At 38.5% G+C, this 26,275-nt stretch overlaps 2 protein-coding genes across 2 annotated transcripts in view; one reads left to right on the forward strand and one right to left on the reverse strand.

The window, feature by feature from the left end:
- LOC127948398 (GTPase IMAP family member 8-like) overlaps positions 1-15,975 on the forward strand; it is a gene marked incomplete at its 5' end in the record, with an annotated part of 70,302 nt that extends 54,327 nt beyond the window's left edge. The window contains 2 exon segments of the mRNA XM_052544833.1: positions 11,116-12,099; positions 15,389-15,975. Coding sequence (XP_052400793.1) covers positions 11,116-12,099; positions 15,389-15,975 — 1,571 coding nt within the window.
- Positions 15,976-18,947: 2,972 nt separating this feature from the next.
- LOC127948399 (GTPase IMAP family member 9-like) lies at positions 18,948-19,607 on the reverse strand. The gene has a single exon (XM_052544834.1). The coding sequence runs from the start codon at positions 19,590-19,592 to the stop codon at positions 18,948-18,950; it is 645 nt and encodes a 214-aa protein (XP_052400794.1). The 5' UTR covers positions 19,593-19,607.
- Positions 19,608-26,275: the final 6,668 nt, after the last annotated feature.

The raw sequence follows: 26,275 nt of genomic DNA on the forward strand, positions 1-26,275 counted from the left end.
ATGAAATAGGTGTTGTGTAAATCGATTGATTATAGTAAAAGTGATTCTAAGAGCCAGTGCTTCTGTGATAATCAGTTAATACAAAGACTTTCCAAACAGTTTGGTCTTCTATGGTGTCAGTTAGTCACACACAGACATCAATAATCAGCATATGAACCTCAACAATGGTGACCATAAAAGAAAAAAAAAAAAAAAAATGCTGCAGAGCATGCTTGGAGCCATGGATGAGTTTTGTACTACAACTCAGCATGCATTGCAGCATGTTTTTTTTGTCACCATTGTTGAGGTTCATATTCTGATTATTAATATCTGTGTTTGACCAGTTACTGGCATAGAAGAAAAATGTATGTGTACAAAATGTTTAGAAAGTCATTTTTATATTAACTGATTATCACAGAATCACTGGCTCTTAGTGTCATTTTTACTAGAATCACTTCTACTAATTACACAACATCTACTTCATCAGAGGGTAGACTCTGTACAGTTCAATAATTGATGATTATCATCACCAATATAAAGTATAACAACCTACACCTAGGAACAGGTTAACACCTGACGGCTTTTCTTCTGGGCTTTTGAGTTACAACAAATGTGTTTTAGAAACACACGGTTATAGCAGCCAGAGAAAAGACTAAGACAGAAATCAAGGGTCAAGAGCCCAACTAAAGCAAACACTGATCTCTAACATGGTTACTTCAAATGAAACAATAAATCAACATCTAAACCTTAGTTCATTCTCAATAAGATCTTCTGTAGACGTCTGACAGAAATAAAGTCAGTCTGGTTATTAATAAGTGGAGCTGGTGATGCTGTTTGTGGGGTTGTTTAATCAGATCTTGAGAGATTTCATGTATTTTATTTCAGTTGATTTCATCTAAGGCTGTGTCTGAAGTCAGTTGTAGTAGTTCTTGTGTTTCTCTTTTCTTCAGTGATTCTGTTTGTTAGCAGCAGCTGTTCATCACTAATTCTCAATCAGCACTTAGTTAATCGCTTAATCACTTAATTGCAATGTATATCTTCTTTCAGTGAACTCAACTGAATTAAGTTCAGAGTACTCATAACTGTTAGTTTTTTCAACTTAAATAGTTTAAGGCAATCAGTTTCCTCAAATGGTTTGAGTTAACATAACTTGTCAGGTTTGAGTGAGGCTGTGTCTGAAGTCAGCTGTTGTTCCTTTCTCTCTTTTCTTCAGTGATTCTGTTTGTTAACAGCAGGTGTTCATCACTAAAGCTCAATTAATCACTTAATCACTTAATTGCAATGTATATCTTCTTTCAGTGAACTCAACTGAATTAAGTTCAGAGTACTCATAACTGTTAGTTTTTTCAACTTAAATAGTTTAAGGCAATCGGTTTCCTCAAACGGTTTGAGTTAACATAACTTAAGGATATCTGTTTACTCAAACCGTTTGAGTGAAGTTTACTTGTCGGGTTTTACAGTGATGTACATCATTAGAAGAATGTCATCTACGCTAATATTAGTCTGTTTCTCTCTTGTTCCGAGGTCACCGTGGCCACCAGATCCAGTCTGTATCCAGATCAGAGGGTCACTGCAGTCGCCTGGATCCAGTACGTATCCAGACCAGATGGTGGATCAGCACCTAGAAAGGACCTCTACATCCCTGGAAGACAGCGGAGACCAGGACAACTAGAGCCCAGATACAGATCCCCTGTAAAGACCTTGTCTCAGAGGAGCACCAGGACAAGACCACAGGAAACAGATGATTCTTCTGCACAATCTGACTTTGCGGCAGCCTGGAATTGAACTACTGGTTTCGTCTGGTCAGAGGAGAACTGACCCCCAACTGAGCCTGGTTTCTCCCAAGGTTTTTTTCTCCATTCTGTCATCGATGGAGTTTCGGTTCCTTGCCGCTGTCGCCTCTGGCTTGCTTAGTTGGGGTCACTTCATCTACAGCGATATCATTGACTTGATTGCAAATAAATGCACAGACACTATTTAACTGAACAGAGATGACATCACTGAATTCAATGATGAACTGCCTTAACTATCATTTTGCATTATTGAGACACTGTTTTCCTAATGAATGTTGTTCAGTGCTTTGACACAATGTATTTTGTTTAAAGCACTATATAAATAAAGGTGATTGATTTATTGATTGATTGAAGTGTTTTCCTCTCATATAAAGACAAGGCTTCATGCACAGAGACAGTGATATTAAAAGAGTACATTGTGTTCACACCTTACTAATACTACTGTATGTGTGAAAAAACAGATGAGCTCAAAATATGAACTTTAAATATAACTGTCTTAATACATAAACCATGTTAAGTGTTTCACTTTGTATATTTTTATAAAAGGAGGGAAATTAAATGTGTCGCTTTAATATTCTGGCCTCTGCAGGTCTTAGCATCACTGTCTTTCAACATTAAACCAGGATTTTAAAATGGTTCAAAACTGTTCACAAGCTTCCAGTGTTTTTATTTTGGTTGGCATTTGTTTAAAGACTGACCTGTGCTTTCTTCCACCTTTAATACCATGACTGAGGTGAGACACTTATTTACATTATGACAAGTTATTTACATTATGTGATTTATTGCAACACCCGTTACCTCAATTTTCACCAGGTAAGATCCTTTGTTTTACCCACTCCAAATATGGAGCCAAAAGAGTCTCAATAAAGATAAATGCACACACTACATTCACATATGCACACACAGGATTCATACATGCACACACATGATTCATAAATACACACACAGGATACACAAATGTGCACAAAATTTACAAATGCACACACAAAATTTAAAAAGCACAGAAGATTCACAAATGCATACAAAATTCAGAAATGCACACAAAATTCAGAAATACACACACAATTCAGAAATGCAAACAACATTTACAAATGCACTCAAGATTCACAAATGCACTTAACAAGATTCAGAAATGTATTTCTTATGCACACACACATATATCTTGATTTACAAACTGCTTGCGGTCTGTGAACTTCACTGCATTTTGAGACTCCTCTGACTTGGCTCGACACACAAATGCCTTTTTTTAAACAGGGAATGATCTGCAACCAATCAGATGTCTCCCTTCTTTTAGCCAATCACAAGAACGCACTCCACGTGGTTGTTTACTTATAAGCCAATCACATGAACGCATTCACACAGCGCGATATGCCTGTGGTGCGACATATTATAGCCTACTTATTTATGAAATTGTATGGAAATACAGATGTTTAGATTACAATTCAGGTTTATTTTTTATTATTTTTTACAAAATATAAATTAAAAAATGTCTCAATACATATAGCCCAGACTGTGACTGCAGAAAAAAGTTAACCATGGATTCATAAATTTGCAATAGGCAATTATTTCATTTCATTGAAATATTTTAATGAAAGTAAAACAATTTTTTTACATCTTTTTTAATATTTTAAATATATCTAAATATTCTTTTGGATGCAATATAGAAGTCACTTTAATTATAATATTCGGTCCCTACATGAAGAGAGAGTCAGACCACTGCAAGAAGAAAGTGACTCTCCAGCTGCGCAAAGTGAATCGCCGGCTGCGTGAGGAAAGGGAATTGTTCGCTCAACTTCGCCGGGTGAGGAAAGTGAATCGTTCGCTGAGGAAAGTGAGTCGCTCGCTGCGTGACTCGTGAGGAAAGTGAGTCATTCGCTGCGTGACTCGTGAGGAAAGTGAGTCCTTCGCTGCGTGAGGAAAGTGAGTCGTTCGCTGCGAGAGGAAAGTGACTCTCCGGCTGCGGAAAGTGAGTCTCCTGCTGCGCAAAGTGGGTGTCCGGCTGCGCAAAGTGAGTCACCGGCTGCGTGAGGTAAGTGAGTCGTTCGCTAAGGAAAGCAAGTCGTTCGCTGCGTGAGGAAAGTGAATCGTTCGCTGAGGAATGTGAGTCGTTCGCTGATTGAGGAAAGTGAGTCGTTCGCTGATTGGCTTATAAGTGAACAATCCCCCACGTGGGGTGCATTCTTGTGATTGGCTCAAACAAGGGAGATATCTGATTGGTTGCAGATCATTCCCTGTTTAAAAAAAGGCATTTGTGTGTCGAGCCAAGTCAGAGGAGTCTCAAAATTCACACACAAATGCAGTGAAGTTCACAGACCGCAAGCAGTTTGTAAATCAAGATATATGTGTGTGTGCATCAGAAATACATTTCTGAATCTTGTCCTGTGCATTTGTGAATCTTGAGTGCATTTGTAAATGTTGTTTGCATTTCTGAATTGTGTGTGCATTTCTGAATTTTGTAAGCATTTGTGAATCTTCTGTGCTTTTTAAATTCTGTGTGTGCATTTGTGAATTTTGTGCGCATTTGTGTATCCTGTGTGTGTATTTATGAATTATGTGTGTGCATGTATGAATCCTATGTGTGCATATGTGAATGTAGTGTGTGCATTTATCTTTATTGATACTCTTTTGCCTCCATACTCCTAGCACAAGGCCTCCTTAATCTCCCTCTTTAGTGCATTGAGGTAAATCTGCAATAAACAATAAATCACACTTTTGACACTTTTCAAATTGTTCTTCTGTAGACACAATTGTAAATTTTTCAAGTAAAAATTTCAACGCCCTATTCAGACGGGACTAGTTTTACTGGGGGTCGTCAAGTCAAGTCACCTTTATTTATATAGCGCTTTATAACAAAAAAGATTGCGTCAAAGCAACTGAACAACATTCATTAGGAAAACAGTGTGTCAATAGTGCAAAATGATAGTTAAAGGCATTTCATCATTGAATTCAGTGATGTCATCTCTGTTCAGTTTAAATAGTATCTGTGCAATCATTTGCAATCAAGTCAACGATATCGCTGTAGATGAAGTGACCCCAACTAAGCAAGCCATTTACAGTCTATGGAATGCAAAATCTTTGAAGCTCAATATCTCAAAACTGCTCTGAAGAGTAGCTTCCTCTGGTGGGAAGTGCACAAAAACAAGAATTGACCTGACCTCTAAAGTTTGCTCAAGTGTGTGTTTATACCGCCATCAAGTGGCATTTGCATTTAGCTGTGTGTATTTAAAAGCTGCAAGGCAAACAAAAAAAAAAAACAGAAATAAAAAAACAGAAAAAAAAAAAAAAAAAAAACTGTGAGGAACCCGCCACCCTTGTCTAACTATTTATAAGTGTGGAAGTTAATGGTCTATCAATGTAAATAAATACTGGTATGGTCTGTTTTGATTTATAAATGATTTTACACACACTGTACTGTTTATGCAGCATATGATCTGTAAAATGTTTTATATAAACAGTTTCAGAATGCTATTTTTAGAACTATATAGACATTCCTGTTAAATGTCAATAACAGGAAACAAGTATCAAGTTCTCACAGACCATTGTGTATTTTGTGTTTTTGAGAAATTAAAGTAAAATTACTGTGTAAATCAAAAGTGAAACTTAAATCTCTCAGGAAGACTTTAGTCACGTGATCATGGTTTGAAGAAAATTATTTGACTGGTGTCAGCAGGAGCTGCAGCACTTTGACTCTGTGCAGCTCAGAAAGAAGACGGAGGAGAAACACAAGAGAAGACAGTAACAATGACTTCAACACATACAGGTCTGTGGAAACCTATTAATATATAATATATTTTAACATAAGTATAAACATATTTGACAAAATAAACTACAGTGTCTGCTGTAATTATTAAACAATGTCTGTTTTAGAACTGTCTCATTTCAACAATAATCGTTGAACATTACAACAATACAAAATTGTATAGTTGTGTTTGTAAGCTACAGTAACTTTTCTATGTAATTCAAAACTTTTCAATATAAATGTTTACATATCACTGATAATGTTGCATGCATATTGCAAAGAGAGAGAGAGTCATGCTATATCAAGTAAATGACGGTGAGTCAAGAGGAAATGGCTTAAAGTGTCATTATTGAGTTTAGAAAATATTTTCAAGGGGAAAAAAAAGCTTCTGAACATCCAGGATAAGGTTACGTTTCAAAAATGATGATTTCAGACTAATATATATATATATATATATATATATATTTGCCTGCTGTTATATATATATTTTTGTTTTCAGTAAAGATTGATTTTAAATCCTTTATTTTAATTAATCACTCTTAAACAACAGCAATAATACTGTATATAATAATATATAAAAGCTATAATAATATATAATCCTAATACTACTACTACTACTACTAATGAGATATTAATTTCAATAAATAAGGGAAATAAGGAAAAAGGTGCAACAGAAAAATAAGAGACTTCAATGTCTTTGTGTAAACAACCGGCAGGGGGCGCCCAATGGCGCGGCTGCGTAGTGAGCGGAGAGGGGAGGAAGACACGAGAGAGCCAGTATCAGAGCAAACTGAAACACTTGTGTGGAATGCAGGTTCCCGGTCTAAGAAATGAGGGATGGGAAAAAATAGAAAACAAAACAAAACAACTGGTAGCAGCAAAAAATGGCATGAAAGAACAAGGCTAGACTGGAAAAGACAGAGTGGCTGTACATGGACTATTGTCGAACGATGATCTGGCACCAATTGGCGCGAAAGACGGGAATAAATAGAGCAAGAGATGAATAGATATTGAATTCAGGTGAGCAGAGTCAAACAATTAGAAGCAGAAACTGTAGTAACGAGGGGGAGGGATGAACGCCATAGATAGGTTCAAGATGAACAATCAAAACCAAAACAAAACACCAGGTGCACAAGAAATGCAGAAATATACAAAAACACACAAACAACACCGAAGAATAGGGTGATAAGACAGCGGATATGAGAGTACCCCCCCTCCGACGGAGGCCACCAGGCCTGGGTGCCAGCTTGCGTGAGGCTACCCTGAGAGGCAGGTCCTTGGTGGAGAGCCATACCCTTTGACCACACACATAGCGGGGAGCAGGAATCCGGTGACTATTGGCCGCTGCTTTGGTCCGCCTATTAGACCTCTTCCAGGTGCGTTGACACCGTCGGACAAAATCCAAAGCAGATGGTGCTGCAGCTTCGGGTTCCTGTGTGGGAATCAAGGGAGATTGATAACCGACAGAACACTCGAATGGGGACATACCTTTGGCAGAGGCCGCAAGGGAGTCATGGGCGTATTCTACCCAGGACAGCTGTTGACACCAGGAGCTGGGATTTAGGGATGCCAGGCAGCGAAGGGTTCGTTTCAAATCCTGGTTTGCCCGCTCGGACTGCCCGTTGGTCTGGGGATCAGAGACCACGTTGACTGGAAGACCATGAATCCGGAATATGTGATCAACCATCACCTGAGCAGTCTCTTTGGCTGAGGGGAGCTTGGGAAGGGGAATGAAATGGGCCACCTTAGAGAAACGGTCCACCACCGTAAGAATGACGGTTTTACCCTTAGATTCTGGGAGACCAGTGACAAAATCAAGGGCCAAATGTGACCAGGGGCGAGAAGTGATGGGAAACAGGTGGAGCAGACCAACTGGCATCCTTGGCCATGGATGGCCACCAGAATCGCTGACAGATGGCAGCCAGCGACCTCTTGACTCCTCGATGACAGACCAGCCTGAACGAGTGACCCCACTGGATTACTTCAGAGCGCAACTGGGGGGGAACAAGCAGATTACCCGCTGGACCCCCCTTCAGCACAGGCCCCTTAAGTAGGACCTCCTCTACTCATCTCTCGATGTCCCAAGAGAGGGATGCCAACAACACCTCTTTGGGCAAAATGGTGTCCGCTAACTCCTCCTCCTCAGGAGCCTCGAAGAGACAAAAAAGAACATCGGGCTTAACATTTTTGCACCCGGGCCTGTATGATAAGGTGATATTGAACCGGGCTAAGAAGAGGGCCCAGCGAGCCTGTCGGGAGCTCAGCCTCCTGGCCGAACGGATATACTAAAGGTTTTTGTGATCCGTCCAGACCAGGAAGGGCCGAGCTGCACCCTCCAACCAGTGACGCCACTCCCCCAAAGCCAGCCTGACTGCCAACAACTCACGATTACCTATGTCTTAATTCAGTACTGGGGGACTCAGGCGGTGGGAGAAGAAGGCACAGGGATGCACCTTTCCATCCTCATGCGACCGCTGAGATAGGACCGCGCCCACACCGACATCAGAGGCATCCACCTCAACAATGAATTTACATTCAGGGTCTGGAATAGACAAGACAGGAGCAGAGATAAACCGGGATTTTAATTTATCAAAGGCCTCCTGTGCCCCAATATTCCACTTAAAAGGTACCTTAAAAGGTGCAGCAATCAGACCAAAGTTCCGGATGAACCTCCGATAGAAGTTGGCAAACCCCAGGAACCGCTGCAGAGCTTTGAGAATTAGGAGCTGGCCAACGTAACCTTACAGGGGTCCGCTCTGATCTCTCCCACAGAAACAACGAACCCCAGGAATGGAACCAACTGGGCATGGAAGACACACTTCTCCACCTTAACATAGAGCTGGTTCTCTAGCAGCCATTGTAACACCTGGTGAACATGCTGAGTGTGTACCTGCAGAGATGGGGAAAATATCAAGATAACATCAAGATACATGCCTCTCAACACGTCATTAACCAGGGCCTGGAAGACAGCTGGGGCATTGGTCAGACCAAATGGTAGGACCCGGTATTCAAAGTGTCCCGTAGGTGTGTTGAAGGCTGTCTTCCACTCATCCCCCTCACATATGCGTATCAGGTGATAGGCATTTCGAAGGTCTAGCCTGGTGAAGACCTTGGCTCCCTGCAATAGCTCAAAGGCAGATGACATAAGAGGCAAGGGGTACCTGTTCTTAATAGTGATGTCATTCAGGCCTCGATAATCTATACAAGGACACAAGGAGCCGTCCTTCTTCTTGACAAATAAGAACCCGGCACCCACAGGAGATGAAGAGGGTCAGATGAGACCGGCTTTGAAGGATTCATTAATGTACTTGTCCATGGCCTCTCTTTCAGGACCTGAAATGGAAAAAAGTGACCCTTGGGCGGAGAAGTGCCTGGGAGGAGCTCAATGGCAGAATCATAAGGGCAATGTGGAGGTAAGGAAGTGGCCCGGGACTTACTAAACACCTGGCACAAGTCGTGGTACTCCACCGGGACCCCCTTCAAATCAGCAGCCTCCACCTGCAAGACAGGACACACAGACACAGGAAAAGAGGCAGCACCCAAACAAGATGCAAGACAAAACTTACTCCAAGACAAGACAGAGTTGATGGACCAATCCACGTGAGGCCATGTCGCACCAACCACAGATGCCCCAGAACTATGGGAGCACTCGGGGATTCAAGAAGGTACAGCGTGGTCACCTCACGGTGATTGCCCGAGACTATAAGATTGACAGGAGGAGTAGCATAGGAGACAGTGGTGATTAAAGTGCCATTCAATGAACAGGCAGGAATAGGTTCAAGGAAGAGGAATGGCAGGAATTCCCCAATGGGTGGCTAGAGAGAAGTTCAAAAAGTTGCCCTTAGCTCCCGAGTCAACAACTGCTGCACAGGAGTTAAAAACATCACCAAACTGAATTGAGACAGGAAGGAGAGTGCAAGAGAATGGGGGATGCAATAAAGGGGTAGCGCTTCACTGTTGAGCCTTGACTTTTAACAGACAGCCTGCTGCGCAGTGACCTGATTGGCCGCAATACAGGCACAGCCCTAGGGTGATGCATTGCTGCTTTTTTTGTAGAGTGAGTCGAAGGCACCCCACCTGCATAGGCTCAGGCTCAGTGGTTTCTGTGGGGGAAACAGATGATGACTCCTCAGTCCTCCAGGACGGACGAACTGCCAGGCGCTGACAGCGGCGCAGAAGGCGACTCTCAATCCGCAATGCCATATTAATAAGATCGTCAAAGTCACGTGGCAAGTCCTGAGTGGCCAGCTCATCCTAGATGTCATCCTCTAGCCCTGCACAGAACATAGCTCGACAGGCCTCCTCATTCCAATCACAGGTAGCTGCCAGAGTCTTGAAATTAATAGCATAGTCCGTCAACCCACCTGACGGAGCCATGCTAGCTGGTCAGCCGCTTCCTGACCTCTGGCAGAGCGGTCAAATTGCCTCTCCATCTCCTGGTGGAAATGTTTGAAAGAAGCACAACATGTTCCCCAGTCTCTAGCTTTCCCAGTTAGAAGAGTCAATACAAAAGCCACTTTGGACATCTCAAGCGCAAATGTGCGTGGCTGCAGGGCAAACACCACAGAACACTGGGATAAGAAGGACCAGCAGGAATTGGGTTCCCCATCATAGGGTGGTGGGTTATTGCATCGGGGTTCAGGCTCATGGCGAGGAAGATGGTGAACTGCACCACCCTGTGCAGCCTCTTGTTGCAGCTCTTGGATGCGGGTGGTCAGCTCAGCCACTTGGTTTGCTAGGAACTCCACCTCCCTTGTGGTGTTCGTCAGTCTGGCTTCATGCTGGCACAAAAGAACACCCTGTTGGGTGACTGCGGTTCTGACAGAATCTGCGCCTGCTGTGTCCATCTTGGCCAGATCGTTCTGTCAGGAACACAACTGGACACAGATGCAGGTTACAGTATAACTGTAATCAATAATTCCTAAAGAAAATCTCCCTCAAAAGAACAGAAACAGGCTGGGAAAAAAGGAAAAAGGTCCAACAGAAAAATAAGAGACGTCAATGTGTTTGCATAAACACCCGGCAGGGGGCGCCCAATGGCGCGGCCACATAGTGAGCGGAGAGGGGAGGAAGACACGAGAGAGCCAGTATCGGAACACTTCTGTGGAATGCAGGTGCCCGGTCTAGGAAATGAGGGAGGGGAAAAATAGAAAACAAAACAACTGGTAGCAGCAAAAAATGGCATGACAGAACAAGGCTAGACTGGAACAGACAGAGTGGCTGTACATGGACTATTGTCGAACAACGATCTGGCACCAGTTGGCGCGAAAGACAGTAATAAATAGAGCAAGAGATGACAGACATTGAATTCAGGTGAGCGGAGTCAAACAATTAGAAGCAGAAAATGTAGTAACGAGGGGGAGGGAGGAACGCCACAGATAGGTGCAAGACGAATGATCAAAACCAAAACAAAGCACCATGTGCACACGAAATGCAGACATAACAAAAACACACACACACAGAACAGCGGGGTGATCAGACAGCGGACATGACAGGATCAATAAAAGCTCATAATTTAAATAGTATATAGATTTTTTAATATATGAATGTATATGTGTGTGAATGTTAGGATTTATTATTTATTATTATTATTATTATTTGTAGGGTCTGATCTGAGGATCGTTCTTCTGGGTAAAACTGGATCAGGAAAAAGTGCAACAGGAAACACTATACTAGGCAGAAAGGCTTTTGAAGTTGTTGATTTCATGAAATCAGCAAATAAACTGTGTGAGAAACAGGAAGGAAAGGTGGGAGGAAGAAACGTCTCTATAATAGACACTCCAGGACTGTTTAACACAGCTATGGATAAACAACAAGTGAAGGCTGAAATAGAAAAGTGTGTGCAGATGTCCTCTCCTGGTCCTCATGTGTTTCTGCTGGTGCTAAAGCTTGGAGTGAGATTCACAAAAGAGGAGAGAGACACAGTGAAATGGATTCAGGAGAAATTTGGAGAAAAAGATATAAGTCGTACCATCATTATGTTCACTCACGCTGATCTGCTGAAGGGAAAACCTCTGGATGAGTACATCAACAAAAGTGACTATTTAAAGGAAATAGTTCACAGCTGTGGAGGCAGATATCACTCATTCAACAATGAGGACAGAAACAATCAAGATCAGGTCAATGGACTGCTGAAAAAGATCAACTCAGTGATGGAAGAAAATAAAAATAAGAGAAATCAGGCAGAAATTACAGGGAGAATAAACCAGAAAATGATTGCATGGGCAGTTATAGTGCTGCTAGTTGGTATAGTTTTTGCATTACTGCTGAAAAAGATGAAGTTGGAGGAACCGATGTCACCTACAGCAGAAGATGGAGCAACAGATGTCACAGCTACACCAGAAGACAGAGCAACAGATGTCACTGCTACAGCAGAAGACGGAGGAACAGATGTCACAGCTACAGCAAAAGACCAAGGAACAGATGTCACAGCTACAGCAGAATACGGAGCAACAGATGTCACTGCTACAACAAAAGACGGAGGAACAGATGTCACAGCTACAGCAGAAGACGGAGGAACAGATGTGACAGCTACAGCAGAATACGGAGAAACAGATGTCACTGCTACAACAGAAGTTCAATCTCTGTGTACTTCAACAAGCTGTCTTTAAATATTTGAAACAACGTTTACCACAGATCTGCAAATGACTCCCAGATCAAACAGCAATTTTATGTTTGCAAAAAATAAAATAACTCATTCATTATCAACAGACTGCAATGAATCCTTACTGAGCAATTTCCTTATTATTACAGTGTAATTGTGTATAATTATTGACTTAATAATAATAAAGTAGAAGAATTTTGGTCAAGTTTTTTAGGGTTTGGAGTAACACTGATGCACCCTGCACAGGCTCTTTTCTCTTTTCTGCCCTGTAAAGCAGCTCAGGATCATTCAACTTTACTTGAGTTTATTGAACACAATTTATCTTTGGCAGTATGGTTCCTTATGGGGGTTCTTGCTCCCAAAATAATTGAACATACAAGAGCTTAAACATTAACCCCCCAGAATCATCAGCTTGGAAATACATGACAATTAAGACTCTTAATAATGTCTTTAAAGCAAACAGTGATAATCATGTAGATGTGGCAGAGGGACATCTATCCTGTAGCCTGGTTATGAGGATGAGTGTCTCTCAGCAGTGAGGTCCATGCCCGCTAAAACTTGAAAGCCTTAGTTATCTGTAACAAGAAAGACGACACCCAGAAGGTGCACAGTAATATGCTCATGCTTATAATGGGGAGGGTTGCGAGCCATTGAGCATACTTACCGAGCAGTGGTGCCATGTATACATGTCCCGTGTCTAATAGGAGAGTGGTAGTGATTGGAGTGATTTGTCAGCTGACCGCATCAGCTGGTCACAGCTTTGCTACCGTGACCTAACTGAACTAACGCTGCACTTAATTTCAGACCGGAACCAGTTTGACAAGTTTACTTGAGTTTATTGAATGCAATTTATCTTTGGCGGTATGGTTCCTTATTGGGGTTACTGCTCAAAATACTCAAAATAATTGAACTACAAGAGCTTTAAACATTAACCCCCCAAACATAATGAGAGGGATTACCTTGTTTCTTTCCTTGCAAAAGAAAAAAGACGATGTTACTGAGATATTCTTAATACAGCCTACTGGCTAGCAAAGGGGTATTCTCCCCTCTAATGAGGGGTGATAATAATGATAATAGCGGGTTTCTCGTTAAATAAAGTAGCGAGTAATGGCAGCTAAGGGTATTCTTTCCATCGGGAAAACCGCAAAACGAGCATTATGTCCCAGAGCTTGGTATGAGCGGTAGGAGAGTAGCGTGAAGACCCCCAGAAATTGTCCTTGTTCCATTCCTGCAAAAGAGAAAGATAATATTATTGAGATGTCCTTAATGCAGCCTATGGCTAGTAGAGGGGTATTCTCTCCTCTAAACGTGAGGGAGAGAATAGCAGCCCCTCTTTAATTTAAAGGGATAGTTCACCCAAAAATCTAAATTATGTCGTTCCAAACCCATTAGCAGACTCATTCTTCTCATCCTCCCTTCATGTGCTCATTCTCCTCCTCGTTCTTCTAATCCTCCTCCTCATTCTTCTCATCCTCCTCCTCATTCTGCTCATTCTCCTAATCGTTCTTCTCATCCTCCTCCTCATTCTGCTCATCCTCCTCCTCATTCTTCTCATCCTCCTCCTCATTCTGCTCATTCTCCTCATTCTGCTCATCCTCCTCCTCGTTCTTCTCATCCTCCTCCTCATTCTGCTCATTCTCCTCCTCATTCTTCTAATCCTCCTCCTTATTCTGCTCATTCTCCTCCTAATTATTCTCATCTTCCTCCTCATTCTGCTCATTCTCCTCCTCATTCTGCTCATTTTCCTCCTCATTCTTTTCATCCTCCTCCTCATTCTTCTCATCCTCCTCCTCATTCTGCTCATTCTCCTCCTTGTTCTGCTCATTCTCCTGCTCGTTCTGCTCAACCTCCTCCTCGTTCTTCTCATCCTCCTCCTCGTCCTTCTCATCCTCATTCTTCTCATCCTCCTCCTCATTCTTCTCATCCTCCTCCTTATTCTGCTCATCCTCCTCATCGTTCTTCTTATCCTCCTCCTCATTCTTCTCATCCTCCTCCTCATTCTGCTCATCCTCCTCCTCATTCTGCTCATCCTCCTCCTTGTTCTTCTCAACCTCATCCTCATTCTTCTCCTCCACCTCCTTGTTTTTCTCATCCTTCTCTTCATTCTGCTCCTCATGTGTGCTCTCTTCACCCAACCATCAGGCCATCACCCACCACCTCCATAAATTTCCAACAGCACAACAATGCAGTGTAGCTAACAACAGAATTTAAAGCGTTGTTTTTACTTTTTGCCCTCTGAAGATGTGAAGCCTGATGTTTAAGATTATTCTTCAGATTTGAAAATAGCTGGACATTATTTTTTTCCACCTCCACCAAAATAACTGTAATTTCATGCTTTGAAAACTGGGGTTTTCGTGTAATTTTTATTAATAATTTTATTATAATGTCAGAATGGCAAGGAGACTTAAATAAGACTACGTAACGTCATTTCAAAAGTTTAATTCGAGTCAAAGAAAAGAGAAAATAAATTGTATGTGCTCATGGGACTAGTCGGCTATTATAACAACAACAACGTCGTAATAACAGCTCAAACCAAGGTGGTTTAAATGATGGCTCTGCGACACAGTTTCGGGAAACAGTCGTGACTAGCTAGTTCGTTTCCATAACAATGCATCATACTATTGTGGTTAATTAGTGAGTTACATCATTGTATAGGAAACGCACCCCTGATCAGTAATACAAGATGAATCTGGTGATACTGTTTTTATGGCTGTATCAGAATGCTTAATATTTGCAGAAGAAATTTATTTTAAACATGTTAGCAGTTTCTGACATGACTGATATGTTACTTAAATTTTTTACCACATTGTTTGCATGTTAATCATGTTGCTAACTAGTCACAAGAATGTTTTTAGCATGAAGCGCATGTTGTTAGCATGTTTCTAGCATGATTAGTATGTCACCAGCATGTTGCTAACAGTTTTCTAATATAATTAATGTGTTGCTAGCACGTTTCTAGCATAATTGGCATGTTGCTAACATAATTAATTAATCATTAATAATAAATTGGTTGAAATAACGAAATACACCAAATCAGGTGTAATTAAATTGAACATTGGCATTGAAAACTTTGGTTCACCTTCATTTAATAAAGTCATTCCAACAAAATGTTGAGCTCAAATAACTTTATTTGTCAATTTCAAATACAGTAAATACAACAACTTAACTGAGTCAGTGTAAAAAGATAACTCAAAAGGGTACGTTCAGTTAACAGTCTACTTGTTACATATGCAAAGTAAACTTCACTGTATATAACTAAATGTCTTGTAACAGATCTGAGGATAATTCTTCTGGGAAAAACTGGATCTGGAAAGAGTGCATCAGGAAACACAATCCTGAACAAAGATGCGTTCACAGTGAAAAACTCTCTGAAGTCAGTTACAACGGCCTGTGAGAAACAGGAAGCAATTGTTGATGAACGAAGTGTATCAGTTACAGACTGTCCCTGTCTGTTTGACACTTCAGCCAGTCACAGAAACCTACAGACTTTATTACATGAGTGTGTGCATCTTTCAGCTCCTGGTCCTCATGCGTTCCTGCTGGTTATAAAACTGGGTGCAAAATTCACAGAGGAGGAGAAAAACGCAGTGAAATGGATTCAGCAGAACTTTGGAGAAGATGCTGTGAAGTACACCATCGTTCTGTTCACTCACGCTGATGCACTGAAGGGTAAACCTGTAGAGGAATATATCAGCAAAAGCAAAGATCTTCAGGAACTGATTCAGACCTGCTACGGTAGATATCACTCGTTCAACAATGAACACAGAAATGATCGAGACCCGGTCATAGAATTGCTGAAAATGATAGAAAAGATGGTCAATTTCAATGGAGGGAAGCCCTGCACTAGGAAGAGGAATTAAACAAAGCTAATAAGAAGAATATACTCAGAAATGTCAGAGAAGACTTACAGCAGCTATAATCTCATTTAATTATGACCATTATATATATATCTCTACAGACCAATGTTTCTCAGCCCTGTTCCTGGAGGCACACAATCACTGCAGCGCTATTTTGGATGTTTCCCTTCTCTGACAAATTTAATTTCAGATCTTGTACTCTCTACTATTGAGTTGATGAGTTAAATGCACATTTACATTTAGTTATTTAGCAGACACTTTTATGCAAAGCGACTTAGAGATGAAGACAATGGAAGCAATCAAAATCAACCAAAGAGTAATAAAATGACTTAACAAAAAAAAAAAAAAAAAAAAAAAAAAAGGAAAAGGAAAAGGAAAATTAATCAGTTAAATGAAATGTTTGTGGTGCATCGAAATCCTGATTTCTGCCACGTGTAAACTTGCTACGTGCTCAAAAGCACAAGACAGTCTGTTCCAGAGGCCTTAACAGGCTGTTACAGACCTTAGAAGGCTTCTGCAGCAATATAGAAATAGAAATAGATGATGCAGAAGCTTTCCATCTAGTTCCACAAAACGTTCATATTTTGAGCTTTATGATTCTGTATGTCTGGGTTTTAGTTCCACAATGTCTGCATCTTGAGTTATTTATGATCCTTCTGGATTTTGATGAGGGAGACAATACAACCAGTCTCCTGAGGTATTTGTAACCCTGTATTCAACTGAGCAAAGTCTAAACAACAGTAATTATATGATTGGTAACCAAGATGTTCTGAGCTGCCAAAATGTGGAAGTGGAACAAAACCAAATGGCATATGACCAATGTTTTTATATCTATTTGAGATGTGGCTGCAGATTTAATCACAAGGTTTATTGTTTTGAAGGGGTATAAAAGAGGTGCAGACACCCTCCCTTCTCAGCTCAGACCGAGTTCAGTCTAGTCTATACTAGCTGAGCTTCATTTCTCATCTTTACCTTCTTCTTGTATTCCGGGCTCACGTGAATACCTTGAACTTCTTACAGGTTTATCCAACTCAGATACTTTGACTTTTAGATACTTTGAATTTTAATACTTTGAACTTTATTGCTTTGACTTTTGATATACAAGTATTCTTATATACTTTGTGTTATTTTTTTTAAAATACATTTTAACAGTTTGATTACTTTTGAATATCATAATCATTTGTACTAATCTTAGATGGGCAAAATCCATCATATATGGATTGCTTTTAAAACTATATCAATTTTGGATTTGCATTTTCTATATTTGAAGATGATTGTAATACTTGATAATCTGTTTGCAAGTGATGATTTGTTCTCTCACTTTCTATATTCTTTGAATAAATTTGCATACTAAAATACCACCCACCGTCTGACCCGGAGTGAAGTATTTTTTTGCATCAGTTTGTGATTAGGAAGAGTTTGAAAATGTTTTGACAATTATTAGGTTACTTCTGCCTGTGCTTTGTTGCAAAAGTAATGTATGTGCTTGAGCGCTCATAATGATTTAGAGCAGGGGGGGCAGTCATATTAGGTAAGTCGTGGCCTAGTGGTTAGAGAGTTTGGCTCCTAACCCTGGGTTTGTGGATTTGAGTCTCAGACCATAAATGATGCCCACTGCTCTGTGTGTGTGTACGTGTGTTCACTGCTCCAGGTGTGCACTTTGGATGGGTTAAATGCAGAGCACAAATTCTGAGTATGGGTCACCATACTTGGCTGTAGGTCACGTCACTATTTAATTCCTTCTAGACCTCTCAGTTAAAGTTATTAAACATTTTATATGCGTTTACATAAATTTTATATATGCATAAGATTTTTTTTTATTTTTTTATTATTATTTATTTTTCCCCAAAAATGCATATCCATGATAATATTTTTCCTGAAAATGCAATAAATCCATTGAATCAATATGAAAGTTATTTTTAATAACTTACAGAAAAGAAAATTACCAGTGAAAATTATTTTATCGAGAATTTGGCTGCATTAATATACAATCACTCATTCATTTATTTATTTAATTTAATTGTTACTTTATGCAAGTGCGATGTATTGTAAATAGTTATTCACTGTTTATAAGGGGATATAAGGAGAGTCAGGTTTTTTTTTTTTTTTGGCAATAGCAATTAGTATTTGCTTGTGTACCATTTTTATTTATTGATATTCAGTGTTAGAATATGGATAGTTTATGGGGATGCAAAAAAAAAAAAAAAAAAACATACAGAGTTGTGAACCCAACATGCACACACACACACACACAGAGAGAGACAACAAAATAAAAAATAAAATAAAACCTCAAACTTGCAAGCACACCCATAAAAAGCTGCAAGGTTTGTGTGATTTAATTATTAATATTTTTTTATTAATATACTTGTTAAAAAGGAAAGACTTAAGGATGTGTTCATGAGCCATAAAGGTGATGCCTGTTTAAAGAAGGCCATTTCGTGGCATAGAAACCATTTTACTTGAAATGTTTGACACTTTTCATGTTCGTTTGCATTGCTGGATGTATACTGAAACAGATGTAGGAACCTAAATATTTTTCATGCTTTTATGTTGGCCTAATTTCAGTTATATTTACACTTTAATGTGGATTATATTACAATTTGTATTGTTGCAAATAAAACTCCCATAGTCCATAACTACTGTAGTTTTAACTCATTTTAATACATAAATTCAGTTAAATCATCAAACATTTGTATGACTTGACAGTGACGTGACTTTAATTGCTTGACATAAGCAGTGACTTGACTTGACTTGTTTGATTCTCATAAAATTTGACTTAGACTTGCTTGAGACTTGCACACGTGTCTTACTCCCACCTCTGATGTGAATACTAAAGATTTTTACAGTTAAGACATTAAGTAAAGTAAGAAGAAAACGTTAGCAGCAGTAGTTTTCTTCTTACTTTACTTAATGTCTTAACTGTAAAAATCTTTAGTATTCACATCAAGTCAAGTCAATGGTCCATAAACTACTGCTTATATCACTGCTACTAGTACTACAGCAACTGCTATCTTCCAGTAACTTTTGGAAAGCATTGCCTGGGCTTTACGGTACATCACATTAGTGTAGTGCTTCCCTTCATTTTTAAGCACCATTTCATCCATCTTGAACAGCAGCTGATCGACTTGAGCTTTATTCTTTTTGTCCTCATTGTTGACTGCGTGATATCTGCCACCACAGCTGATTATTAAGTGTCGTAGATCAGGACTGTCTTTTATATGATCTTCCAGTGGTTTCTTCCTCAGTGAATCAGCGTGAGTGAAGAGAACGATGGTGTGACGAGCAGCTTCTTCTCCAAAGTTCTCCCGAATCCATTTCACTGTGTTCATCTTTTCCTCAGTGTATCTTTCGTCCAGTCTGATGACCAGCAGGAACACATTAGGACCAGGAGAGGAAATGACCATACACTTCTTTATTTCAGCGTGTACTTCATTAAACTTCCTTTTTGAATCCTGGAGGCCTGGAGTGTCGATTATTGTTATGAGTCTTCCATCTTTTTTTACCTCTTTTTTCTTAGACTGTTGAGTAACTGACTCTGGATTGAAATCCACTTCAAACTCATCTTTTCCCAGGATGCTGTTTCCAGTTGCGCTCTTTCCAGCTCCAGTCATTCCCAACATAACAATCCTCAGATCTCCTGAAGTTAGACAGACACATTGTTTTCACACTCATAACACTCACTTGACTTTGATATAACATTTTGTTTAGGTTTAAAATCAAATTAAATAACTTAAATTACTAAGAGTTTTATTTTAATTTCCTTTTTTTTTTTTTTTTTTTTTTTTGTGATCAGTGATTTTTACCATCAACGTCAATTGAAGTCATATCTAGAGAGTTAGACAAGTAGCGAACCTCCTAGAACAACCAAGAATTATGATGCCTAGAATTATAATATTATGGTACTTGGTAAGAGCTTTTATTCAGGTTATTTATTAATTTTTATTGTGTATTTTATTTTTTAAGTCTCTCAATGATCTGTTTGATTGTTCATATTCTCAGTGGTTTTATTTCTAAGTTTAGCTGGAGCTGTACAACAGTTCAACTTGTGTCGATTGTAAATGTGCTTTAAAAACTCAACATCCCTTTATAATTTGTCATTCTAAATACAAAGTGTCAGTTTGCTTATATGCATCTTAGGCAATTTACTTCTAACATGTTTAATATGTTAGTACATTTAAGAGTTTAATTTGGAACAGAAATCTTTTGTAGAGGTCTTGTAAGAAGAAAAGCAGGTAGCTTCTCAAATTCTGTCTGTATGAATGAGCAACCGGAGTCAAGCCTGTATTCCTTACTAGCAAGTAATCATAGAGACAGTGGACAAAGAAATATCAAAGATGGTGACATCCATAAAACTGAATCTCTTATCATTTTCTGACACGACAAGAGTGCAATCATAAAATCTGTCAAATCTTCATTAACCCTTTGAGCCTATGATTACACGGATGTGATAAGAACGTTCAGTGCCACGTGATCAACTGCTAAATTCAAATCTGCTTTCCACTTTTCCTGGCACTGACCCAGAGACAGACGCACTGAGCGCTTCTGGTGTTGTCAGTGTGTTCAACTATAATGCTGATTTTAGGTTTTAGACATATACATACACATAAGTACTAGCAAAACAATGGAGTTATAGTTTACAAAATACACTCCGATGTCTATGATTTGACGACATGTTTTGTTGATTTCATTTAGAAAATGTATAACCATTTCTTACTATGTGTAAGTTGTTGTTTTAGCATGTGTTTTAGGATTAGGGTTAGGGTTAGCAGTGTTATTATTACTACTGTCTTTTAATTAGTATTATTTGTATTTGTTATTTTGTTAAATTATGTTTTAATTTATTATGTCTGAATAGGTCTCTTATTAAGTTTTAGTTTTATTTAATTTGATAATTAATTTACATATGTAGTTTTTTTCTTTTGGTGTTTGGCTTAGTGTTATGTTAGAATCATTATTATAATCTTATACCTTTTGCTCTTTAATATTTTTTAATTGTTTTTAGCTTTTTTATTTTAAATCTTAAGTTTTGAAATATTGTTGAATGCATCTGTCATTTACCTACAAAACACATCCGTTACACATTACACATTACAAATTGGCCTGTGATGGTTTTTCTCTTTACATGAACATGTTGATAAAAGTTAGGCATAACCTGTCTGAGGTTGGCTTTGTTAAAGTCCCCAGTGATGATAATAGCAGCGTCAGGATGTTTTTGGATGTTGCCACTGAGTAAATCGTGAAGCTTAGACAAAGCTTAGACAAATCTAAACAGCAGTAACAATGATCAATGAAAACTCCCGGAGCAGATAGAATGGGTGGGAAATAATGGATAAATGTCCCATAAGAGACGAGAAGGAGCACGACAGAGTGGAGATATTCCTGGGGTCACACCATTTCTTGCTGATCATGAAACACACTCCTCCACCTTTGGATTTACCGGCTTCGGCTGTACTGTCCATCCATTAAACAGAGAAGTTTTCAGACGGCATTACAGCAGAATCCTGGACCGAGGGTGTGAGCCATGTTTTGTACAAAGGATGGTACAGTTCTTAATGTCCCGTTTGAAACTTATCCTGGCTCTAAGATTGTCCATCTTTTTCTCCAGAGACTGGACATTGGCGAGCAGAATGCTCGGCAGAGGAGGACTGTGAGCTCTTTTCTCAGTCTGTTGTGGATCCCAGCGTGTTTTCCGTGGTGTTTCTTGATCCATCAGTTATTCAGGTGGCCATTGTTCATCTCGGCGTTCCGGAGAATCTCAGATGGCCTCGACGAATTGAGGCATAAAGTATCCTGAAACAGGTTGAAGTTGTCACCAATTTCCAAAAGTGTTCCTTTGTTGTAAGTGATCAGTTCAGAGGTTATTTGTGTAAAAAGAGAAAGCAAAAGTAGGTAAAAAAATAAATAAAATAAAAACACACTCTAAGCGCACCGACCTGGATGGCGACCGGACTTGGCGGTGCCATGGAATGTCCGTTGTCTAATTTTTTTGCCCCTTTGATCATGTGAATGGACATTACATCCATCAACACAACATGTTCTTCCCATAGATACGACTTCATTGGTGCATAACAAGTAGACTCACAAAATGACAATTTTTCCCATTAGCCACCATGTAAGTAACTATAAAGTTCAGTCTATTCTTCACCCAGTTCTCCGGCCACTTACTACTTGTATCTAATAACTGAAAGTGGTGTCAAAACCTAATTAACTTACAGACTACAGCTGTTACAACAGGAGCAACTTCAATTACATGAAAGGTAGTAAACTCAATATGTACAAAAGTTTGAGCTTAGGATGTTCTGGGTTCATTCTGACTCCGTTGAACCCAAGGTACTACATGTACTTTGTCACTGCTATGCTGCAATAAACATCTTCATCAAGATCTTAAACGTCTTCATCACTTTTTCTTAAAAGTACTGTTCTGATTGTGTGCAGTTATTGTAAAAGTAAGTGCAGTTTGGTTTTCTTTACAAATCTGTTGTGAATGCCACTGAACGTGTGTGGTTTTACCACAATGCTGTAGCTTGATCTTCTTAGTAAATAACCAGTAAAGCACAGTAACCACAACACTTACCATACCTCGACTATAATTACTGAATTTATTGTGTACTCTTTGCAGTTAAAGAATCTCAACAATAAATTAAGAAATTAGCACGATTGATTGTGGAGTGGAATCTGGGTCGGGGAAGCCTAGTTTCTTACAGTTCCCCCTCTTTGCCCAAAAGAAGCATCACATTCATTACTGTTGCAGATAATATAACATATATCTCCACCCTGACCAACAGGCTATCTTGAATAGTGATGTAAAATTCCTAACTTGATTCGCGTTGTCCACTCACTTGTTGGGGTAAAACGGATTGTTGTTGTTCATTTGCACTTGTTTCTAAGTCTTGCCGATTCAAGCGTTTTAAACCATTTGCACATATTCAGAGCTTACACACACTCATTCAAAGCATGTGCCGAGAGCAGCTTCAGACAATTCGCTTACACAGAATTGATTCCTCTTTTGCATATCCTTGCTTCTGAATGAACACAGACACAACATTATTTCAAAATATTTGTCTTTGCAAGTATTCTCGTAAACACAGTCGGTTATGTCTTAAGAGAAAGTATACAGTGGATAAAGAAATCTTCTGTGCATTATTATATTGGACCTTAAAATACCTTTAAATACCTGCTGTTCCATTAGTGGCACCTTCTGTTAGAGAGTGACATTTGCATCTCATTCACAAAAGCTAAAATTGGACCACTCTAATTTTACTTACTTACTTTTTTTTTTTTTGGATAGTAATTCAAATGGATTCCTCTGATTTAAAATAGAGCAAAGCAAAAGCCTTTGTTTATATGTGGTTATTTCTTTTAGTTGATTTTTTTTTATTTTATATTTGATATTTTTTTTTTTTTTTTTTTTTTTTTGATTTTGATTTAGGATTTGTTTTACATTTTCAAGTCTCATTATTTAACATTTCAATTTCACAAAGAAATATGCAGCATTTTGTCTGAGAAATAATAAAAGCACACATTTTCATTTATAATTTGTCTTAAATCTCTCTAATATATATATATATATATATATATATATATATATATATATATATATATATATATATGAAGAGTTCAGATGCAGAAGCCTCTAAGTACCATCTGAAATTTTCATCTAAAGTTAGGATTTTTATCAAGCTCCTATGCTTAGGAGAGTCATTTTACTTTAATGGCAATGTGCAGGTCCTTGTCCAGGCTATTAAAGTGAAATAACTGAACATAAATATAGGAGCCTGATAAAAATCCTAATTTTAGATGAAAATTTCAGATGGCACTTAGAGGCTTTTGCATCTGAACTCTATATATGGTCAATGTAGAATTTTACCCATCATTGGGTCATCACCTCCTAAACTTTCAGTTATCATGGACAGTCAAGCATAGACAAAATGTCAAAGGAGCAAGACATCAATCAGCAGGCAACATAGTGTGTGTCTTTGTGGTTTTTTTTTTGTGAGTATGCATTCTTTTTAGTCATGTATGTTTTTTTCTTATATATTTGAGCATGCATATATTTGTCTCTTTCTATTTGTCTGTAACTGTGTGCATTTCTTAGTGTGAGTATGTCCTTTGCCCACTTGTTTTTCATTTTGGAAGAATGATTTACATAATCTCTGAAATGGATTTATCTCTCCTCATTTTTCTTTTCTATCATCCATTATTTTTTAGTTGGACTTGGACAACTTGGATTTCTGAGATCACCCTGTTCTTTAAGAAGTCATTTTTCTTGAGGAAATTCCCTTGCTCCACTAGTTCTGATAGTCCGATGCTTATCTCAGTGCTTATGTTTGAAACAAGATCTAATACATGTCCATACAAATATCACTGGAAAAAGTTGTTCTCTTTTGCCTCATCTTGATTGCTGTAATTCGCTCCTTTAGCACATGCATCTGGATTCAAACTAAACTGTAAATATAAGACAAAGAAAAAATATTGGTGCATTTACTATAAACAAACTTTATTTTAAACTTCAAATGTATAGGACTTTATTTAAAGTGAAAGTGAAACTAGCAGCCTGTATCAAATATGTCTTTGTCGTTCTGCACCAGTACAAATGTTTTGCATGCATTAAAGGTTAAAAAATCCTTCAGTTTTTACTCACATGTGAGGGTCTGCATTCAGTATGCACATAATCATATACTGTATAATGAGTGGCTCTCTACATTATTACAGGAACGTGTCTTATGACAATGGAGCAGCTCTAATCACCATTAAATGAAAGATAAAATACCATGGAGCAATAAAATGAACAGTAAAAGTACAAAGAATAAAAGTACCACACTCCATCTGATTAAGTTCAGTTAAAATCTTAAACAGAATTTGTACAGAATAAAACTCCTGCTAATACAGAATAATCCAAATTCTCTTTTATCCAAAACATCTTCTTTTCAAGATTTCTTTCTTTTTTTTTCTTTTTTTTTAATGAGGGGTTTCCCTGAGAGATATCAGCATAAACAAATATAGCAGTTTTTTTTTTTAATTTTCCCTGCTTTCATTTAACAGAGGTCTAGTATAAACGTGCCACTCCTTGAAACCGTTTTCATTTATTTATTTATTTCACACAACGGTTTCTCAACTATTTCAGAGAAATTCAATATGCCTTATTTCCTCACTTACTAAGTATCATTCACTTTAAGATTCTGTTAGAAGATACCACAGCATATAAACAGAGCTGAGTCCAGAAAACAACAGAACAACAGAGAGCAGAATTGAATAATTAGAAATGAAGGATGATTTCTAAGTATATCATTGTAATGTTAAACATTCAATATTCGTTCCAGCATAGTTGATGTGTGTGAGCTGATAGACAAAGCACGATGAGTGGATAAAGTGTGCAGTGGCACACATGTGCAAACTTGTCGATCTAATACATGTCCATACAGATATCACTGGAAAGTTTGTTCTCTTTTGCATCATCTTGATTGCTGTAATTCGCTCCTTTAGCACATGAATTTGGATTCAAATTAAACTGTAAATATAAAACAAAGGAAAAGTATAGGGACATTTACTATAAACAAATGTATTTTCAACTTCTAACATATAGAACTTTATTTAAAGGGAAAGTGAATCAAGCAGCCTGTGTGAAATGTGATTTGTGTCTTTGACGTTCTGCACCAGTACAAATATTTTGCATGCATTAAAGGTTAAAATATACTTCAGTTTTTACACATACGTGAGGGCCCACATTCCTTGACAGAAATCAGCATAAAAGAATATAGCAGCTTTTCTTAAATTTTTCTTGCTTTCACTTAATTACAGTGGCCGAAAGAGCTCAATTCACTGCAATTTAAGAAAACAAATGCAAATTGAAAAAACACCAGCAAATAAAAAAAAAAAATTAAATAAAAAAAATATCTTCATCACTTTGACAACACAAGTGTTGCAAATCCTTCACAACACATGCAAATTCACAAATGTGCTGCAAATAGCACTGACCACAATGGAAATGTTTCAAGGAGACCCCAAAAAGTGTCGGACCCCACTTGGATTTGTTTATCGTGCAGTGGCAACTGGTCAGTGGAGTTGTTGGTGAACTAAAAGGTGAGTTATTTTTTTTTTTTAAACACCCTGATCGCATGATTCCTTTATCTTTTGGATATTATTAGCCTAAATAAGCTGAATAATTACATGATTAAATGTAAAACGTTACTTAAGATGGCTAAATTTAATCTCAGCTAAATATAATTTTAAGGTTAATGAAAATAAATTTGCAATGCTTCATTAATCGATTCTTAATCTGCATGTGCTGTGAGGATTTGCAGCA

The sequence above is a fragment of the Carassius gibelio genome, chromosome B1 (assembly GCF_023724105.1).
Source record: "Carassius gibelio isolate Cgi1373 ecotype wild population from Czech Republic chromosome B1, carGib1.2-hapl.c, whole genome shotgun sequence".
Lineage (NCBI taxonomy): Eukaryota > Metazoa > Chordata > Actinopteri > Cypriniformes > Cyprinidae > Carassius > Carassius gibelio.

Excerpts from the sequence above, each read along its gene's own strand:
- LOC127948399 (XM_052544834.1), bottom strand. The coding sequence starts at position 19,592 with ATGTTGGGAATGACTGGAGCTGGAAAGAGCGCAACTGGAAACAGCATC.